General features: G+C 43.8%; 1 protein-coding gene across 1 annotated transcript in view; it reads right to left on the minus strand.

The window, feature by feature from the left end:
• Positions 1-21940, minus strand: part of HPRT1 (hypoxanthine phosphoribosyltransferase 1) — a 486680-nt gene that overhangs the window by 366711 nt on the left and 98029 nt on the right. Inside the window, exon 2 of the mRNA XM_069212493.1 lies at positions 19095-19201. Coding sequence (XP_069068594.1) covers positions 19095-19201 — 107 coding nt within the window. The remainder of the gene's footprint in view (positions 1-19094; positions 19202-21940) is intronic.

Genomic DNA, 21940 nt, shown 5'->3' on the forward strand with positions numbered 1-21940 from the left:
CTCTTTTCACCACTTTTGGTTGTGGTGCTTGTTCCGTCTGGAACTCCAACCTTCTCTTTCTCCTAATGGGGGGAAGGGTGCTTATTTTTCCTGTCCCCTGCTGAATGAAGATACGCTTTTGCGTATGGTCCACATCAGTTGCTTGTAGCTCTTCCTCAAACCTATGCTTTTGCATTTGGGAGGTTAGCGAGTGCTCTTCTGTATAAGAGCCTGAAGCTGGGTCGCTTGCAGTTTGTTTCGGCATCGAAACTTTGTCTGCGTGTTTTTTCGGCTCCGAGGTGACTTTTTTCCTTTTCGGGGCCGAAACCTCTCGGCGTCGATCTGTTTCGGTGCCGCTGTCTCGGCGTCGAGCCGTGTCCACACCGGCATCTCGGTGTCGAGGCTTGTCTCCAGCACTTTCTCGGTCCCGAGAAGGCTGCGTGCCGGTGTCTCGACCGGAGTCGGACGATCTCGGCACTGTTTGGGCCTTTTTCGGTGCCGACGGTCGGTCACCGAATTTATGGGTCGAGCCATGGCCTGGTGGCAGTGGCGTCCCCTGGGCCTTGTAAATGTTTCTTTGTGTGGTTTTCGACGTCTTACTCACGGTTTGTGTACCGTCGAATCCTTCGGAGTCTGAGTCTTGGATCGAGAAGGTACCTTCCTCTTCTTGTTCCTCGAACTCCCGTTGGGCTGTCGGTGCGGACGCCATTTGAAGTCTTCTGGCTCGACGGTCTCGGAGTGTTTTTCGGGACCGGAACGCACGACAGGCCTCGCAGGTGTCTTCGCTGTGCTCAGGTGACAGGCACAGGTTGCAGACCAAGTGTTGGTCTGTGTAGGGGTATTTATTGTGGCATTTGGGGCAGAAACGGAACGGGGTCCGTTCCATCGGCGTTCTTCAGCACGCGGTCGGGCCGACCAGGCCCCGACGGAGGATCGAAAAACTACCCCGAAGGGCACCGGAGCTCTTCGATCTTCGATGCAGTGTGGAATCTAAGTACGCCGATCCCGAACGCAACAATACCGACGAAAATCTTCCGAAATTAACTATTTTTTCCGTTCCGAAACTCGGAGCGACAGGAACACGTCCGAACCCGATGGCGGAAAAAAAACAATCGAAGATGGAGTCGACGCCCATGCGCAATGGAGACAAAAGGAGGAGTCACTCGGTCCCGTGACTCGAAAGACTTCTTCGAAGAAAAACAACTTGTAACACTCCGGCCCAACACCAGATGGCGAGCTATTGCAGAACATGCGTATCTACAGCGACAGATGCCATCGAACGTGACATTTTCCGTTCGACGGCATGTGTAGCTGCAGATACAGATGCTGTGCATAGACTAGTAAGCACTTATCTCCCCAAAAGCGGTGGTTCAGCCTGTAGGAGTTGAAGTTGTTTGAAATAATGTTCTTAGTACAGCTTGACCTACTGTAGCCTGTTGTGCAGTTAACACATCCACACAGTAGTGCTTGGTAAATGTATGAGGCGTAGACCATGTTGCTGCCTTACATATTTCGTTCATTGGAATATTTCCTAGAAAGGCCATGGTAGCACCTTTCTTTCTGGTTGAGTGTGCCTTTGGTGTAATAGGCAGCTCTCTCTTTGCTTTAATATAGCAGGTTTGAATGCATTTAACTATCCATCTAGCAATGCCTTGTTTTGAAATTGGATTTCCTGTATGAGGTTTTTGAAAAGCAATAAATAGTTGTTTTGTTTTTCTAATTAGTTTTGTTCTGTCAATGTAATACATTAGCACTCTTTTGATGTCTAATGTATGTAGTGCTCTTTCAGCTATAGAATCTGGCTGTGGGAAGAACACTGGTAATTCTACTGTTTGATTCAAGTGGAACGGTGAGATTACCTTTGGTAAAAAATGTTGATTTGTTCGTAGGACTATTTTATTTTTGTGTATTTGAATAAATGGTTCTTGTATGGTAAAAGCTTGAATTTCACTCACTCTTCTTAGAGATGTGATGGCAATTAAAAACGCAACTTTCCACGTTAAGTATTGCATTTCACAAGAATGCATGGGTTCAAATGGTGGACCCATGAGTCGTGTTAAGACAATATTGAGGTTCCATGAAGGAACAGGTGGCGTTCTTGGTGGTATAATTCTCTTTAGGCCTTCCATAAACGCTTTTATGACTGGTATTCTAAATAATGAAGTTGAATGAGTAATTTGCAGGTAAGCTGATATTGCGGTAAGATGTATCTTTATGGAAGAGAAAGCTAGATTTGATTTTTGTAAATGTAGTAAATATCCTACTATATCTTTTGGAGATGCGTGTAATGGCTGGATTTGATTATTTTGGCAGTAATAAACAAATCTTTTCCACTTATTTGCGTAGCAGTGTCTAGTGGTAGGTTTCCTAGCTTGTCTTATGACCTCCATACATTCTTGTGTGAGGTCTAAGTGTCCGAATTCTAGGATTTCAGGAGCCAAATTGCTAGATTCAGAGATGCTGGATTTGGATGTCTGATCTGTTGTTTGTGTTATGTTAACAGATCTGGTCTGTTGGGTAGTTTGACATGAGGTACTACCGAAAGGTCTAGTAGTGTTGTGTACCAAGGTTGCCTCGCCCATGTTGGTGCTATTAGTATGAGTTTGAGTTTGTTTTGACTCAACCTGTTTACCAGATATGGAAGGAGCGGGAGAGGGGGAAAAGCGTACGCAAATATCCCCGACCAGTTCATCCAGAGAGCATTGCCTTGGGATTGGTCTTGCGGGTACCTGGATGCGAAGTTTTGGCATTTTGAGTTTTCCTTTGTTGCAAATAGATCTATTTGAGGTGTTCCCCAAATTTGAAAGTAAGTTTTTATTATTTGGGGGTGAATCTCCCATTCGTGGATTTGTTGGTGATCCCGAGAGAGATTGTCCGCTAACTGGTTCTGAATTCCTGGAATAAATTGTGCTATTAGGCGATTGTGGTTGTGAATCGCCCAATGCCATATTTTTTGTGTAAGGAGACACAACTGTGTTGAGTGCGTCCCTCCCTGTTTGTTTAAGTAATACATTGTTGTCATGTTGTCTGTTTTGACTAGAATGTATTTTTGGGTTATTATGGGCTGAAATGCTTTCAGCGCCAGAAATACCGCTAACAGTTCTAACTGATTTATGTGAAACTGTCTTTGATGTATGTCCCATTGTCCTTGGATGCTGTGTTGATTGAGGTGTGCTCCCCACCCTGTCATGGAAGCATCTGTCGTTATGACGTATTGTGGCACTGGGTCTTGGAAAGCCCGCCCTTGGTTTAAATTTATACTGTTCCACCATAGAAGCGAGATGTATGTTTGGCGGTCTATCAACACCAGATCTAGAAGCTGACCCTGTGCTTGTGACCATTGTGATGCTAGGCACTGTTGTAAGGGCCGCATGTGCAACCTTGCGTTTGGGACAATGGCTATGCATGAAGACATCATGCCTAGCAGTTTCATTATCATTTTGACTTGTACCCTTTGTTTTGGGTACATGGCCTGTATTACATTGTGAAATGTTTGAACCCTTTGTGGACTTGGAGTGGCAATCCCTTTTGCTGTGTTGATGGTCGCTCCTAAGTATTGCTGTGTTTGACACGGCATAAGGTGTGACTTTGTGTAGTTGATCGAGAAACCTAGTTTGTGGAGGATTTGTATGACATATTTTGTGTGCTGTGAACACTGTTTTAGCGTGTTGGTTTTGATTAACCAGTCGTCTAAGTACGGGAACACATGTATTTGCTGCCTTCTGATATGTGCAGCTACTACCGCCAGGCATTTTGTAAAAACTCTTGGCGCAGTTGTTATTCCGAATGGCAACACTTTGAATTGGTAATGTATTCCTTGGAATACGAACCTTAGGTATTTTCTGTGTGAAGGATGTATTGGTATATGGAAATACACATCCTTTAGGTCTAGTGTTGTCATGTAGTCTTGTTGTTTGAGCAGTGGGATTACGTCTTGTAATGTAACCATGTAAAAGTGGTCTGATTTGATGTAGGTATTTAGTGTTCTGAGATCTAGTATTGGTCTCAGACTGCCGTCCTTTTTGGGTATTAGAAAGTACAGTGAGTAAACTCCTGTGTTTATTTGTAGATTTGGTACTAATTCTATTGCTTCTTTTTGTAACAATGCTTGAACTTCTAGTCCTAGAAGGTCTATATGTTGTTTTGACATACTGTGTGTTTTCGGTGGGATGTGTGGAGGGAATTTGAGAAATTCTATGCAAAAACCATGCTGGATAATTGCTAAGACCCAAGTGTCTGTTATTTCCTCCCAATGTTTGTAAAATTGGCTTAGTCTCCCCCCCACAGGTGTTATGTGATGGGGTTGTGTGACTTGTAAGTCACTGTTTATTTTGAGGAGTTTTGGGGCTTGGGAACTTTCCCCTATTCTTCTGGAATTGGCCTCCTCTATATTGCCCCCGAAAACCTCCCCGCCAATATTGGCTCTGGTAAGTGGGCCTTGCTTGTGATGTTGTGGTTTCTGTTGGTTGACCTCGAAACCCTCCCCTAAAAGGTGTTTTACGAAAAGTGCCTCTGCTCTGCGGGGAGTAGAGTGCGCCCATGGCTTTGGCTGTATCAGTGTCTTTCTTGAGTTTTTCAATAGCAGTGTCGACTTCCGGCCCAAACAACTGCTGTTCATTAAAGGGCATATTTAGCACGGCTTGATGAATTTCCGGCTTGAACCCTGAAGTACGCAGCCATGCGTGCCTTCTTATTGTTATTGCAGTGTTTACTGTCCTTGCAGCCGTATCTGCTGCGTCCATTGATGACCGTATCTGATTATTTGAGATACTTTGTCCTTCTTCTACCACCTGTTGCGCCCTTTTCTGGAACTCTTTGGGTAAGTGTTCTATGAAATGCTGCATCTCATCCCAATGAGCTCTATCATATCTTGCCAAAAGTGCTTGTGAATTGGCAATGCGCCATTGGTTTGCTGCTTGTGCTGCCACCCTTTTGGCCACCGCATCAAATTTGCGACTCTCCTTGTCTGGAGGTGGTGCGTCCCCTGAGGTATGAGAGTTCGCTCTCTTACGAGCTGCCCCGACAACTACTGAGTCTGGTGTCAATTGCGTTGTAATATAAATGGGATCTGTTGGCGGTGGCTTGTAGTTTTTTTTCCCACCGTTGGAGTTATGGCTCTGCCTTTAACTGGATCTTGAAAGATCTGTTTTGAATGTTTTAGCATTCCTGGGAGCATAGGTAGGCTTTGGTACTGGCTATGGGTGGATGATAGGGTGTTAAACAAAAAATCATCCTCAATTGGTTCGGAATGCAAGTTGACGTTGTGAAAAGCAGCTGCTCTTGCGACCACCTGTAAGATGTACTGTCCTCAGGTGGCGACGGTCTTGCAGGGTACGAGTCTGGGCTGTTGTCTGATACTGGGGCGTCGTAAAGGTACCATGCATCGGGATCATCCTGACTCATTGTAGTATGAGCTGGGGAGTGCATCAGTGGTGGAGTTGTTACTGGTGATGCGTGTATTGATGGTGGGGGAGACGGTGGTGGAGTTGTTTTCCTTGCCACTTTTGCCTGTGGCTGCTTGTCCTTTTGTTGAAAGGCAAGTTTTCTTTTTATTTTAATTGGGGGAAGAGTGGTTATCTTCCCTGTGTCCTCATGAATGTGGAGCCTTCTTTGTGTATAGTCTGGTTCTACAGCTTCAAGTTCCTCTCCGAATCTATGCTTTTGCATTTGGGAGGTTAATCCTTGTTCCTCTGTGTAGGAACCTGTTTTCGGCTCCGAGGCTGGATGTTTCGGAACCGAAACTTTTTCGGATGTCTTTTTAGGCTCCGAAGAAACCTTTTTTATTTTCGGCGTGGTGTCTCGGTGCCGAACTTCTTCGGTGCCGCTGTCTCGGTGCCGAATTTTTTCGGAGCCGCTGTCTCGGGTCCGAGGTTGCTGTGTGGCGGTATCTCGACCTGAGTCGGATGACTTCGCCACAAGCGTGCCCTTTTTCGGTGCCGATGATCGATCACCTATTTTTCGGGTTAAGCCATGGCCTGTTGGCGGTGGCGTCCCCTGGGCTTTTGTGGACTTCTCGTGAGTCTTATGTTTCGACGTCTTACTCACGGTTTTTGGCGTTTCTTCGGCCTCGATCTCTTCCGAGTCCGACTCGTGGATGGAGAAAGCTTCTTCTTCCTCCTCGAAGCGCTCTTGTCCTGTCGACGCCATTTGCAATCTTCTGGCTCTTCGGTCTCTTAATGTCTTTATCGACCGAAACGCTCGACAGGCTTCACAAGTATCTTCCTTGTGCTCGGGAGACAAGCACAAGTTACAGACCAGATGCTGATCCGTATACGGATACTTGTTATGGCATTTTGGGCAGAAGCGGAATGGGGTCTGTTCCATCAGCCTTGAAGTCACGTGTGGCCGGGCCGACCAGGCCCCGACGGGGGATCGAAAAAACCCCGAAGGGCCACCGGAGCTCTTCAGAATTCGGTGTCGATTTGTTCTAACTAACCCGATACCGAACGCAAACAATACAGACGTTTTTTTCCGAGATTCTAACTAACTTTCCGACCCGAAACACGGAGCGAAAAGGAACATGTCCAAACCCGATGGCGGAAAAAAACAATCTAAGATGGAGTCGACGCCCATGCGCAATGGAGTCGAAATGGGAGGAGTCCCTCGGACTCGTGACTCGAAAAGACTTCTTCGAAGAAAAACAACTTGTAACACTCCGAGCCCAACACCAGATGGCGGACTGTGCACAGCATATGTATCTGCAGCTACAGATGCCATCGAACATATATGTGTGGAAAATGTCACTTACCCAGTGTACATCTGTTCGTGGCATGAGACGCTGCAGATTCACATGCTTTGCACATCCCGCCATCTAGTGTTGGTCTCGGAGTGTTACAAGTTGTTTTTCTTTGAAGAAGTCTTTTCGAGTCACGAGATCGAGGGACTCCTCCCCTTTCGGCTCCGTTGCGCATGGGCGTCGACTCCATCTTAGATTGGTTTCCCCGCAGAGGGTGAGGTAGGAGTTGTGTATTATAGTAATAGTGCCCATGCAATGGAGTAAATATGTATGTACATAATGTGGTTTAAAGTGATACATTTACAAATTTACAAATGTTCAAGATCAACTTCGAAACGGCTACAGGCTCCCGGGGAGGCGAGTGGGCGCATGTGAATCTGCAGCGTCTCATGCCACGAACAGATGTACACTGGGTAAGTGACATTTTCCGTTCGATGGCATGTGTAGCTGTAGATACACGTGCTTTGCATAGACTAGTAAGCAGTTATCTCCCCAAAAGCGGTGGCTCAGCCTGTAAGAGTTGAAGTTGTTTGAAATAAAGTTCGTAGTACTGCTTGTCCTACTGTGGCTTGTTGTGTTAACACATCCACGCAGTAATGTTTGGTGAATGTATGAGGCGTCGACCACGTGGCTGCCTTACATATTTCAGTCATTGGAATGTTTCCTAGAAAGGCCATAGTAGCACCTTTCTTCCTAGTTGAATGTGCCTTTGGTGTTATAGGCAGTTCTCTTTTTGCTTTGAGATAACAGGTTTGAATACATTTAACTATCCATCTGGCAATGCCTTGTTTGGATATTGGATTCCCTGTATGAGGTTTTTGAAAAGCAACGAACAGTTGTTTTGTTTTCCGTATTTGTTTTGTTCTATCAATGTAGTACATTAAAGCTCTTTTGATGTCTAATGTATGTAGTGCTCTTTCAGCTACAGAATCTGGTTCTGGAAAGAACACTGGTAGTTCTACTGTTTGATTTAAGTGAATCTGTGATATGACTTTTGGTAAGAACTTTGGGTTAGTTCGTAAAACTACTTTATGCTTGTGTATCTGAATAAAGGGTTCTTGTATGGTAAGTGCCTGTATTTCACTTACTCTTCTTAGAGATGTGATGGCAATGAGAAACGCTACTTTCCATGTTAAATATTGTATCTCACATGAGTGCATGGGTTCAAAAGGTGGACCCATGAGTCGTGTTAAGACAATGTTAAGGTTCCACGAAGGAACTGGTGGCGTTCTTGGTGGAATAATTCTCTTTAGGCCCTCCATAAATGCTTTTATGACTGGGATCCTAAATAATGAAGTTGAGTGCGTAATTTGCAGATAAGCTGAAATTGCGGTAAGATGTATTTTAATGGATGAAAAAGCTAGCTTTGACTTTTGTAAATGCAGTAAGTAGCTTACGATGTCTTTAGCAGATGCGTGTAATGGTTGAATTTGATTATTATGACAATAATGAACAAATCTTTTCCACTTATTTGCATAGCAATGTCTTGTGGTTGGTTTCCTTGCTTGTTTTATGACCTCCATACATTCGAGTAAGGTCTAGATGTCAGAATTCTAAGACTTCAGGAGCCAAATTGCTAGATTCATTGATGCTGGATTTGGATCCCTGATCTGTTGTTTGTGTTGAGTTAACAGATCTGGCCTGTTTGGAAGCTTGATATGAGGCACTACTGAGTGGTCTAGTAGTGTTGTGTACCAAGGTTGTCTTGCCCAGGTTGGTGCTATTAGTATGAGTTTGAGTTTGTTTTGACTCAATTTGTTTACTAGATACGGAAGGAGTGGGAGAGGGGGAAAAGCGTATGCAAATATCCCTGACCAGCTCATCCATAACGCATTGCCCTGAGATTGATCTTGTGCGTACCTGGATGCGAAGTTTTGGCATTTTGCGTTTTCTTTTGTTGCAAATAGGTCTATTTGTGGTGTTCCCCATCTTTGTAAGTAAGTGTTTAGTATTTGGGGGTGAATCTCCCATTCGTGGATCTGTTGGTGATCCCGAGAGAGATTGTCTGCTAACTGATTCTGAATTCCTGGAATAAATTGTGCTATTAGGCGAATGTGGTTGTGAATCGCCCAATGCCATATTTTCTGTGCCAGGAGACACAACTGTGTTGAGTGTGTGCCTCCCTGTTTGTTTAGGTGATACATCGTTGTCATGTTGTCTGTTTTGACAAGAATGTGTTTGTGGCTTATTACGGGTTGAAATGCTTTCAGCGCTAGAAATACTGCCAATAGTTCTAAGTGATTTATGTGAAACTGTTTTTGGTGAGTGTCCCATTGTCCTTGGATGCTGTATTGATTGAGGTGTGCTCCCCACCCTATCATGGAGGCATCTGTTGTGATTACTTATTGTGGCACTGGGTCTTGGAAAGGCCGCCCTTGGTTTAAATTTATACTGTTCCACCATTGAAGTGAGGTGTATGTTTGGCGGTCTACCAACACCAGATCTAGAAGTTGACCCTGTGCCTGTGACCACTGTGATGCTAGGCACTGTTGTAAGGGCCGCATGTGCAACCTTGCGTTTGGGACAATGGCTATGCATGAGGACATCATGCCTAGGAGTTTCATTACCATTTTGACTTGTATTTTTTTATTTGGATATATGGCCTGTATTACATTGTGAAATGCCTGAACCCTTTGTGGACTTGGAGTGGCAATCCCTTTTGCTGTGTTGATTGTCACCCCTAAGTATTGCTGTGTTTGACACAGCAGAAGGTGTGACTTTGTGTAGTTGATTGAGAAACCTAGTTTGTGGAGGGTTTCTATGACATACAGGGAGTGCAGAATTATTAGGCAAGTTGTATTTTTGAGGATTAATTTTATTATTGAACAACAACCATGTTCTCAATGAACCCAAAAAACTCATTAATATCAAAGCTGAATATTTTTGGAAGTAGTTTTTAGTTTGTTTTTAGTTTTAGCTACGTTAGGGGGATATCTGTGTGTGCAGGTGACTAACACTGTGCATAATTATTAGGCAACTTAACAAAAAAAAATATATACCCATTTCAATTATTTATTATTACCAGTGAAACCAATATAACATCTCAACATTCACAAATATACATTTCTGACATTCAAAAACAAAACAAAAACAAATCAGTGACCAATATAGCCACCTTTCTTTGCAAGGACACTCAAAAGCCTGCCATCCATGGATTCTGTCAGTGTTTTGATCTGTTCACCATCAACATTGCGTGCAGCAGCAACCACAGCCTCCCAGACACTGTTCAGAGAGGTGTACTGTTTTCCCTCCCTGTAAATCTCACATTTGATGATGGACCACAGGTTCTCAATGGGGTTCAGATCAGGTGAACAAGGAGGCCATGTCATTAGATTTCCTTCTTTTATACCCTTTCTTGCCAGCCACGCTGTGGAGTACTTGGACGCGTGTGATGGAGCATTGTCCTGCATGAAAATCATGTTTTTCTTGAAGGATGCAGACTTCTTCCTGTACCACTGCTTGAAGAAGGTGTCTTCCAGGAACTGGCAGTAGGACTGGGAGTTGAGCTTGACTCCATCCTCAACCCGAAAAGGCCCCACAAGCTCATCTTTGATGATACCAGCCCAAACCAGTACTCCACCTCCACCTTGCTGGCGTCTGAGTCGGACTGGAGCTCTCTGCCCTTTACCAATCCAGCCACGGGCCCATCCATCTGGCCCATCAAGACTCACTCTCATTTCATCAGTCCATAAAACCTTAGAAAAATCAGTCTTGAGATATTTCTTGGCCCAGTCTTGACGTTTCAGCTTGTGTGTCTTGTTCAGTGGTGGTCGTCTTTCAGCCTTTCTTACCTTGGCCATGTCTCTGAGTATTGCACACCTTGTGCTTTTGGGCACTCCAGTGATGTTGCAGCTCTGAAATATGGCCAAACTGGTGGCAAGTGGCATCGTGGCAGCTGCACGCTTGACTTTTCTCAGTTCATGGGCATTTATTTTGCGCCTTGGTTTTTCCACACGCTTCTTGCGACCCTGTTGACTATTTTGAATGAAACGCTTGATTGTTCGATGATCACGCTTCAGAAGCTTTGCAATTTTAAGAGTGCTGCATCCCTCTGCAAGATATCTCACTATTTTTGACTTTTCTGAGCCTGTCAAGTCCTTCTTTTGACCCATTTTGCCAAAGGAAAGGAAGTTGCCTAATAATTATGCACACCTGATATAGGGTGTTGATGTCATTAGACCACACCCCTTCTCATTACAGAGATGCACATCACCTAATATGCTTAATTGGTAGTAGGCTTTCGAGCCTATACAGCTTGGAGTAAGACAACATGCATAAAGAGGATGATGTGGTCAAAATACTCATTTGCCTAATAATTCTGCACTCCCTGTACTTTGTGTGTTGTGAACACCTTTCTAGTGTGTTGGTTTTGATTAACCAATCGTCTAGGTACGGGAACACATGTATTTGCTGCCTTCTGATATGTGCAGCTACGACTGCTAGGCACTTTGTAAAAACTCTTGGCGCAGTTGTTATTCCGAATGGCAACACCTTGAATTGGTAATGTATCCCTTGGAATACAAACCTTAAGTACTTTCTGTGTGAAGGATGTATCGGTATATGGAAATATGCATCCTTTAGGTCTAGTGTTGTCATGTAGTCTTGTTGTTTGAGTAGTGGGATTACGTCTTGTAATGTCACCATGTGAAAGTGATCTGATTTGAGGTAGGTATTTAATGTTCGGAGATCTAATATAGGTCTCAGACTCTTGTCTTTTTTGGGTATGAGAAAGTACAGAGAGTAAACTCCTGTTCCTTTCTGGTGTTTTGGTACTAATTCTATTGCTTCTTTTAGTAGCAATGCCTGAACTTCTATTCCTAGAAGATCTATATGTTGTTTTGACATAGTGTGTTTTCGGTGGGACGTTTGGAGGGAATTTGAGAAATTCTATGCAATAACCATGCTGGGTAATTGCCAGTACCCAAGTGTCTGTTGTTATCTCCTCCCAATGTTTGTAAAATTGGCTTAGTCTCCCCCCCACAGGTGTTATGTGTTGGGGATGTGTGACTTGGAAGTCACTGCTTGTTTTGAGGGGTTTTGGGGCTTTGGAACTTCCCTCTATTTTTTTGGAATTGTCCCCCTCTATATTGCCCCCGAAAACTTCCCCGCTGATATTGGCTTTGATAAGTGGGGCATGCTTGTAAGGTTGTGGCCTCTGCAGGTTGACCTCGAAACCCTCCCCTAAATTGTGTTTTGCGAAATGTGCCTCTGCTTTGTGGGGAGTAGAGTGCGCCAATGGCTTTTGCGGTATCCGTACCGTTTTTCAATAGCAGTGTCGACCTCCGGCCCAAACAACTGCTGTTCATTAAAGGGCATATTCAGCACGGCTCGTTGTATTTCCGGCTTGGATCCTGACGTACGCAACCATGCGTGTCTCCTTATCATTATTGCAATATTTACTGTCCTTGCAGCCGTATCTGCTGCGTCCATTGATGACCGTATCTGATTATTGGAGATACTTTGTCCTTCTTCTACCACCTGTTGTGCCCTTTTTTGGAACTCTTTGGGTAAGTGTTCTATGAAATGCTGCATTTCGTCCCAATGAGCTCTATCGTATCTTGCCAAAAGTGCTTGTGAATTGGCAATACGCCATTGGTTTGCTGCTTGTGCTGCAACTCTTTTACCCGCAGCATCAAATGTGCGGCTCTCCTTGTCTGGAGGTGGTGCATCTCCCGAGGTATGAGAGTTTGCTCTCTTGCGAGTTGCCCCAACAACCACAGAATCTGGTGTTAATTGCTGCGTAATATAAACAGGGTCTGTTGGTGGTGGCTTGTACTTCTTCTCCACTCTTGGAGTTATGGCTCTGCCTTTTACAGGATCCTGAAATATTTGTTTGGAATGTTTTATCATTCCTGGGAGCATAGGTAAGCTTTGGTATTGGCTATGAGTGGAGGAGAGTGTATTAAACAAAAAGTCATCCTCAATTGGTTCTGAATGCAAGGAGACGTTATGAAACGCAGCTGCCCTTGAGACCACCTGCGTGTAGGATGTACTGTCTTCAGGTGGCGACGGCCTCGCAGGGTAACAGTCTGGGCTGTTATCTGATAAAGGAGCATCATAAAGGTCCCATGCATCAGGATCATCTTGACTCATTGCAGTATGAGTCGGGGATTGCATCAGTGGTGGAGTGGCTATCGGTGATGTGTGCACTGATGGTGGTGGTGGAGATGGTGGTGGAGTTGTTGGTCTTGCCACCTTTGCCTGTGGCTGCTTGTCCTTTTCTTGAAAGGCAAGTTTTCTTTTTGTCTTAATTGGGGGAAGAGTGCTCATCTTCCCTGTGTCTTTTTGAATGTGGAGCCTTCTTTGAGTGTAGTCTGGCTCAACAGATTCAAGTTCCTCTCCGAACTTACAGGGAGTGCAGAATTATTAGGCAAATTAGTATTTTGACCACATCATCCTCTTTATGCATGTTGTCTTACTCCAAGCTGTATAGGCTCGAAAGCCTACTACCAATTAAGCATATTAGGTGATGTGCATCTCTGTAATGAGAAGGGGTGTGGTCTAATGACATCAACACCCTATATCAGGTGTGCATAATTATTAGGCAACTTCCTTTCCTTTGGCAAAATGGGTCAAAAGAAGGACTTGACAGGCTCAGAAAAGTAAAAAATAGTGAGATATCTTGCAGAGGGATGCAGCACTCTTAAAATTGCAAAGCTTCTGAAGCGTGATCATCGAACAATCAAGCGTTTCATTCAAAATAGTCAACAGGGTCGCAAGAAGCGTGTGGAAAAACCAAGGCGCAAAATAACTGCCCATGAACTGAGAAAAGTCAAGCGTGCAGCTGCCACGATGCCACTTGCCACCAGTTTGGCCATATTTCAGAGCTGAAACATCACTGGAGTGCCCAAAAGCACAAGGTGTGCAATACTCAGAGACATGGCCAAGGTAAGAAAGGCTGAAAGACGACCACCACTGAACAAGACACACAAGCTGAAACGTCAAGACTGGGCCAATAAATATCGCAAGACTGATTTTCCTAAGGTTTTATGGACTGATGAAATGAGAGTGAGTCTTGATGGGCCAGATGGATGGGCCCGTGGCTGGATTGGTAAAGGGCAGAGAGCTCCAGTCCGACTCAGACGCCAGCAAGGTGGAGGTGGAGTAATGGTTTGGGCTGGTATGTGGGGCCTTTTCGGGTTGAGGATGGAGTCAAGCTCAACTCCCAGTCCTACTGCCAGTTCCTGGAAGACAACTTCTTCAAGCAGTGGTACAGGAAGAAGTCTGCATCCTTCAAGAAAAACATGATTTTCTTGCAGGACAATGCTCCATCACATGCGTCCAAGTACTCCACAGCGTGGCTGGCAAGAAAGGGTATAAAAGAAGGAAATCTAATGACATGGCCTCCTTGTTCACCTGATCTGAACCCCATTGAGAACCTGTGGTCCATCATCAAATGTGAGATTTACAAGGAGGGAAAACAGTACACCTCTCTGAACAGTGTCTGGGAGGCTGTGGTTGCTGCTGCACGCAATGTTGATGGTGAACAGATCAAAACACTGACAGAATCCATGGATGGCAGGCTTTTGAGTGTCCTTGCAAAGAAAGGTGGCTATATTGGTCACTGATTTGTTTTTGTTTTGTTTTTGAATGTCAGAAATGTATATTTGTGAATGTTGAGATGTTATATTGGTTTCACTGGTAATAATAAATAATTGAAATGGGTATATATTTTTTTTTTGTTAAGTTGCCTAATAATTATGCACAGTAATAGTCACCTGCACACACAGATATCCCCCTAACATAGCTAAAACTAAAAACAAACTAAAAACTACTTCCAAAAATATTCAGCTTTGATATTAATGAGTTTTTTGGGTTCATTGAGAACATGGTTGTTGTTCAATAATAAAATTAATCCTCAAAAATACAACTTGCCTAATAATTCTGCACTCCCTGTATGTCCTTGCATCTGGGAGGACAATCCCTGTTCCTCTGTGTAGGAACCTGTTTTTGGTTCCGAGGCTGGATGTTTCAGAATCGAAATCTTTTCGGTCGCCTTTTTGGGCTCTGAGGAAACCTTCTTTATTTTCGGCGTCGTGGTGTCTCGGTGCCGAACCATTTCGGTGCCACTGTCTCGGTGCCGAATCTGCTCGGAGCCGCTGTCTCGGGCCCGAGATTGTTGTGTGGCGGTATCTCGACCGGAGTCGGATGACTGCGCCACATGCATGCCCTTTTTCGGTGCCGATGATCGGTCACCTATTTTTCGGGTTAAGCCATGGCCTGTTGGCGGTGGCGTCCCCTGGGCTTTTGTTGTCTTCTCGTGAGTTTTATGTTTCGACGTCTTACTCACAGTTTTCGGCATTTCTTCGGAATCGAGCTCGTCCGAGTCCGATTCTTGGATGGAGAAGGTTTCTTCTTCCTCCTCGAAACACCCTTGTCCTGTCGGCGCCGACGCCATCTGTAGTCTTCTCGCTCTTCGGTCTCTTAGGGGGTGATTCTGACCGCGGCGGACGGTGGTCGCCGCCCGCCACGCGGTTCCCGCCGAAAGACCGCTCCGCGGTCAAAAGACCGCGGCGGTCATTCTGGCTTTCCCACTGGGCTGGCGGGCGACCGCCGAAAGTCCGCCCGCCAGCCGAGCGGGAAACACCCTTCCCACGAGGACGCCGGCTTAGAATGGAGCCGGCGGTGTGGGAAGGTGCGACGGGTGCAGTTGCACCCGTCGCGAATTTCAGTGTCTGCTAGGCAGACACTGAAATTCTTTTTGGGGCCCTCTTACAGGGGCCCCTGCAGTGCCCATGCCATTGGCATGGGCACTGCAGGGGCCCCGCGGCACCCCCTACCGCCATCCTGTTCCCGGTGGGAGAACCGCCAGTAACTGGATGGCGGTAGGGGGCGTCAGAATCCCCATGGCGGCGGAGCGCGCTCCGCCGTCATGGAGGATTCTCAAGGGCAGCGGAAAGTCGGCGGGACACCGCCGACTTTCCGTTTCTGGCCGCGGCTGAACCGCCGCGGTCAGAATGCCCAGCGGTGCACCGCCAGCCTGTTGGCGGTGCTACCGCCGACCTCCGCCATGGTGGTAATTACCGCCAGGGTCAGAATGACCCCCTTAATGTCTTCCTCGACCGAAACGCTCGACAGGCTTCACAGGTATCCTCCTTGTGCTCTGGAGACAGACACAAGTTACAGACCAGATGCTGATCTGTATATGGATACTTGTTATGACATTTTGGGCAGAAGCGGAATGGGGTCCGTTCCATCAGCCTTGAAGAGACATGTGGCCGGGCCGACCAGGCCCCGACGGGGGGATCGAAAAAACCCCGAAGGGCCACCGGAGCTCTTCAAAAGTCGGTGCCGATCTGTTGTAACTAACCCGATACCGAACGCAAACAATACCGACGATTTTTCCGAGATTCTAACTAACTTTCCGACCCGAAACACGGAGCGAAAAGGAACACGTCCGACCCCGATGGCGGAAAAAAAACAATCTAAGATGGAGTCGACGCCCATGCGCAATGGAGCCGAAATGGGAGGAGTCCCTCGATCTCGTGACTCGAAAAGACTTCTTCGAAGAAAAACAACTTGTAACACTCCGAGCCCAACACCAGATGGCGGGATGTGCACAGCATGTGTATCTGCAGCTACACATGCCATCGAACATATATATATATATATATATATTTTAATTTTTATTTTTTTTAAGAAAGTTACTTATCTGTCTGAAGCTCCTGGAGGTTAATTTACATATGCGCTCCAGCAGCTGCCCAGCCTGTACATAGCCTTCAATGAGGTATTACATTATTTCCAGCAGCCACACAAGTGTCAAGTGGAACCATAATAGGTCTGTTCCTCTTGCCCAAGTGTTGAGAGCACGTGAGCATCATACTCACACTTTGTCTCTCACCCTGTTTTTAACCTTGGTCTCCATCCTACCTATTCTGATTACAATTTCATGATCATTGTTCTTGGATGGATAACCAATTTTATCTTTGTCTCTCCATTATTGCATGAGTACTTGAAATCAACTACTGATTCCATCTGCAATACGGTTAAGAGTTCCCGTCAGGGAGCCCGTTAGGCATTGCAATACCGGCCTAACGAGGAGCGTTCCCAATGATGAAACCAGACATCCAATGTGATGCTTGAGGGTTCTTGCGCCTGTTAAAATAGGTTTCTTTCCCTACTCTAGTTTTGGAACCGTGTACTTCTTTATTTTTATTACTGCATTAGGGAGACTGTACACTGGACCATATAAACTCCCGGTCCCTCTTTCTATGATTGTCGGTGATGGGGGATGTAAACTTCTATGCCCATGAAAAGGATCAAACCGGATCGGATCGCAATTCTTGTGTATCCCCAGTCTGGTTACTGAAGGATAACGTGTTGACTTACCAGACTCTAGCCTAATATTTTGCTGCTGGTCCAGGGCCTGCTACAAACTGGATTTGTGTTTGATGTGGGAGGACATTAGTAATTTTCACAGTTCATTACCTTACATATCATTGTATTACAGCCCCGAAGAAGTCCTTTGGAGGACGAAACGCGTTGGCTGTGCCTGTTTTTTATTGTGATGTGTGGCTTGTGTTAAAGAGAGACAAGAAAAATAATAGGAAAATTTGAAATGAACTGATATTGATGAATTGGACTTTTTGAATACGGTTGAGGGTGGTGCACCGTCAATCGATTTGCTTATACTCCCTGGTTTCAGGATTGCACCTAGGCAGCAGGTGTTTCAATGTGTGCACACAATTTCATTACTCTGGAGTGTTCGTATATTTATAAGTGGATAGAGGTTAGGTGCATGGAGCTATAGCCCGCTGCCTCCTGTTGGATAAACTTACCCTCCACACCGTGCACTCAGAGCTCAAATTCAGTGTGACTGAAGACTTTAACCAGCTTGATATTGCCCTGACATGTTGTGCTTTGGGCCGGTTTGCAATAAGGCAACTACTGAAAAAGTAGATATGCCTTGGTCTGGGAACATTTACTTCACTGGTTAGGGAGTGCCTAGGAGTCATCCCCATTCACAACCTAGAGCTAAACAAATATGTAGCACCCGAGGGAACAACTCTCGAAAACTTTCTTGACCTGCAGAATATCAGAAGAGGACTGAATGTGTGGTCTGACCTGGGAGGGGCCTGGAAAGACTGCACCTGTTTCCTCGTATACCAAGCACAAACAAGTACACTACACAGGTCAGCTGCCTGACCTATGTGGCTAGAGGGACACAACAAGCAATAAGAGGCCTTTTCCCTCAAGTGCCAACCTCACCAGTTGCAACCGGACCTGGACGTGACTTTGCTGGTGGTCTCTGTCTGACACCTTGTGAGTACTGTAAGACCCAGGCATGATAATCATCTGAAAAGATCCCTGGAACATGGTTGAACCCTTCCTGGTTTTTAGGGACCAGGATGAGACCAGATGATGAAGCATAACACCAATAGGGTGAGTGAGGGTCTGCCAAACAACACTATTTTTGTTGCTTGTAAAAGTTGTGAGTTTAGCTTCACTCCATTTACATAGATTTTTCTACTGTAGGTTTCAGGAAGAACAGCTAACTGTACAGGATACCTAGTTGTGAAGCCTACTGCACAAGGAAGGGCACATCCTATACTTTCACCTCTCATCCCCTCTGGAACTCTAGACCACCACCCGGAGTTTTTCAGCTCGTGTTAGAAAGTAATTTAGATTGGTTCACACATCTCTAAACATGCAAAACCATGCATTTTGATCAATTGTGCAATGATGCGGTCTATTTTACTACACCTGTACCTCTCCCACTGCTTCTTAAGGCAACATACTGGAGATACCTGATCAAAGTATATTAATGGTCTGTTTTGAAATGGTAGTTTATAAACAAGACAGTTTGTGAGGGTAAGAGTATGTGGCTCATAGGGTGAAGATTCGTAAAAAAGCAATAAACATGTGAAATAGCTTCAAAAATAACCTAGAACATTTAAGTTTCAATCAGCAAGTGACTACTTGATAGCTATTCAGGAAATATGTGAAATGTCGAACAGAGTCGAACAAGCTCAGACAGCATTTACAAGTATGTGAAGTGGTCTTTAAATTACTCTACAGCAGAAGTGTCCAAAGTAGATCCAGGTGTGCAGAGTCAATGCCAGATTTTGTAGTTTAGCCACATATGATAATTACACATAAAATGAAGCTAGATTAATGTCAATTACGTATTCAGTGGTTATTCCAAAAGCCTAAAATGGATCCAAACCACCACCTGCACCTATGAGAGATACTCCGACAGTAAGGGTTATATAAGTTATACAGCATCATTTTTCTCAGCCACTGATCTACAGTCTAAGCACTGAACGTAACACATAGTCATAAAGAAACTTGGATCTATTCAGTAAACCGCAATACTGCCATTGTAAGAGACTTTTTTTTTCACCAGTCCCTGAAGTAACTTGCTAGATAAAATACTGACCTGTCCATTATAAGCCCATGAGGAATGTAGACTGTTTCCAAATCATTTGCATAATGTTTAGGTATGCAAAACAAGTCCAGGGCATAACCTTGTTCATCATCTTTCAACTGGAAAAAAAAAAAAAACAGAACATGGTAAATAGATGGCAAAATAAACATTTGTTTTACTTTTATATTTCATATTTATTTTCATTGATCAGTGCATATTTAAAACGTCTAGACTAGAAACACCTGGCAGCAAAATCTTTGATAAAGGTAGCTCATGTCATTTTTCTGCTGTGACAGAGACATTCTAGGACACTTCATTAACAGACATTGGCAAAGCCAATAGGTCTGGCTTTGGACGCTAGCATTCTGCAATTGTTGTTTTTTGAAAAATTTTATTGTTTGGGAATATGCCAGTTTCTCATCAATCTAAAAGAAAGAAAAAAAAATCATTTGCTACAGGCAAAAAAGTTTTTGGGTCAAATCACACATTATCATGGTACTCTCTGGCACTGAAGGGAACTACTTTGTCTGTGTATGTGTTCCGTGTGAAAGGGCACAATGCCATAACTCATAGTAAAGTAGTGAAGTCGGTCAATGGCTGAAGTGAGCTGATACGTCGACCCTTAAAGCATGCTGGAGTGGGTGACAGAAAAAATTGGAACAAAACAAACAAAACACTAATGGATGAATGCCTGGCTGAAACCCCTATAAGTAATAAAATCAAAAGGTCTTGACTAACACTGTCCTAAAGAAAAGTGAATCAGTTTGGCATTAGCCACAAGCCTCTTGCTTTTGAGAAAGAAAAACAAAATCAAACTAAAGAAAGAATGTAAAGAAAGAACAAAAGAAGGAAAGAAGGCAGACAACAAAGAAGGAAGGCAAGAAAAAAAGACTGGAAGGAAGGTAGGAAGGCTAGAAAATAAAAAAGTAAAGAATTAATGAAATTAAGAAATAAAGTAGGAAGGAAAAAAATAGGGAAGAAAGAAACAATGAGAGAAAGCTAAAAAGTAAAAAGAGGAAACCCTAAAACAGTTGCAAATGGACACAATCTGGCGTGCTGTGGAACAGCAACAAAAGCAAAAAGAACAGATTATGGACGAAATGCTGAATAATACAAACATTCACCTCCAGTCATAAAGATCTGGGCTTAATCCATCATTTTGTGCCCACCATGCCACCCATATGCAAATCAGTCTTGTCCCTGTTCCCCATAGGAACAGTCCAGCCCAACCTGCTAGGCCAGGTCCTCCCTGGACCAGAATCAAGCATCCTGGGATTGGTTTCGGGGTATCACCCGCCCCTCCCCCTCCTCCCCTTCAGCCATGGCTATCTTGAATCCAGTGGCACACAGACCCACTTTGCACATAACCTACATACGTAGGGAACTTAGCAATAGTCATAAAAGCAAAACTTCTAAAAGGAATTTACAACAGCACTGACAGGAAATGGAATCGGATAATGTGGACTGTCCATCAAAAGCATCTTACTATAACATCAGACTCTTAATATAAAGAAAACAGTAAAGTATTTATAAAGTAAAAAGAAAAACACTGGCACTGAAGCGAACTAGCTGATGTGCACTGTGCTCCTTGTGAGAAAGCAAAATACAGTCACTCAAAGTGAATTTAAGCAATGGCTTATGTAGCCTGACCCACTGTCCCATTCTATATGCTGTAGTGAGTGGAAGCAAAATGTGAATGACACAACAACAGAATAATTTATGAAACTAGGTGGCTGAAATCCCCTACATGTAAGTATATTACACATATTTTAGAAAAATCAAAAGGTCTCGGCTAATACAAGATCAAAAATGATCGCTAGATTCAATATGCACAAATGTTGTTACTTTTCTGAGACTGGTAGCTGTGGCAAGGATTTTTAAGAATATTTTTAAACACAATCCTTCGGTTAACCACTAGGCCAGCAGTTCTTAACCTGGAAGGGGGGGGGGGGGGGGGAATTATGACTGTTTTGAAAATTAAATAGTTTTAGCAGATTTATAAATTACAAATACATTTTTAAAAAAGTGAACTTGAACTGAAAGCTTTCAAATACTCCAAATGTGATGGAATTTGAAATGGAAAACTAAAACCTAAATTGGTATCCTTCTCTTGATTAGCAGGAGAAAAAATATTGTATTATGGGTTATTGGTTCATCCAATTGAAGCAGCACTGGCAAAAAGAGCATACAATAGGAGCAAAAAAAAGACAGTGATGATGCTAGATTCTAGCATACTGCTTCATTTTTCGGAAATCAAATTAATTTTTCAATTTCTCCAACCACGTATTAAAGTTACATTTTTTTGTGAATAAAAAAAAATATTTCATAATCTTTATATTAGTTTGATGTATGCTTGTTTATGTATTTTTATATATTGTTTGAATTTCAAATCATAGACACTGCTTAGGTGTGGGTCACTGGCTTCCAATAACAAATCAGTACTGGTAAACAGAACTTAAAATGTTAAGAACTGATAGAGATCGAATTTTACTAATGCATTAGTGGCATAGAAGGTATCATATGGTGACTTACAAACTTTCATTTAAAAGCCTACCAGAGAAATTAACATGGAAGTGTGATATGTGCACATTTGAATTATGGTTGAAAATATGACCTCCATTCGTATTTGACATCTCATTTTAATCATGAAAGATATTGTGCATTTATATTTGAGTGGACCATTTATAAGAACTAATACTGAAAGTATTATCTTTAGGAGGATCAGTAGAAATGAAGTATATTATGAGTATTAAAGGATCATGAATTAATCTTACTTATAGTGAGAAAAATTGATTTTATTTGCGCAAGTAACGTGTGCAGAAAATAAATTCACGTTTAAAATTGTGTTCTAATATGTC

Source organism: Pleurodeles waltl, chromosome 2_1, assembly GCF_031143425.1.
Source record: "Pleurodeles waltl isolate 20211129_DDA chromosome 2_1, aPleWal1.hap1.20221129, whole genome shotgun sequence".
NCBI classification, from domain to species: Eukaryota; Metazoa; Chordata; class Amphibia; order Caudata; family Salamandridae; genus Pleurodeles; species Pleurodeles waltl.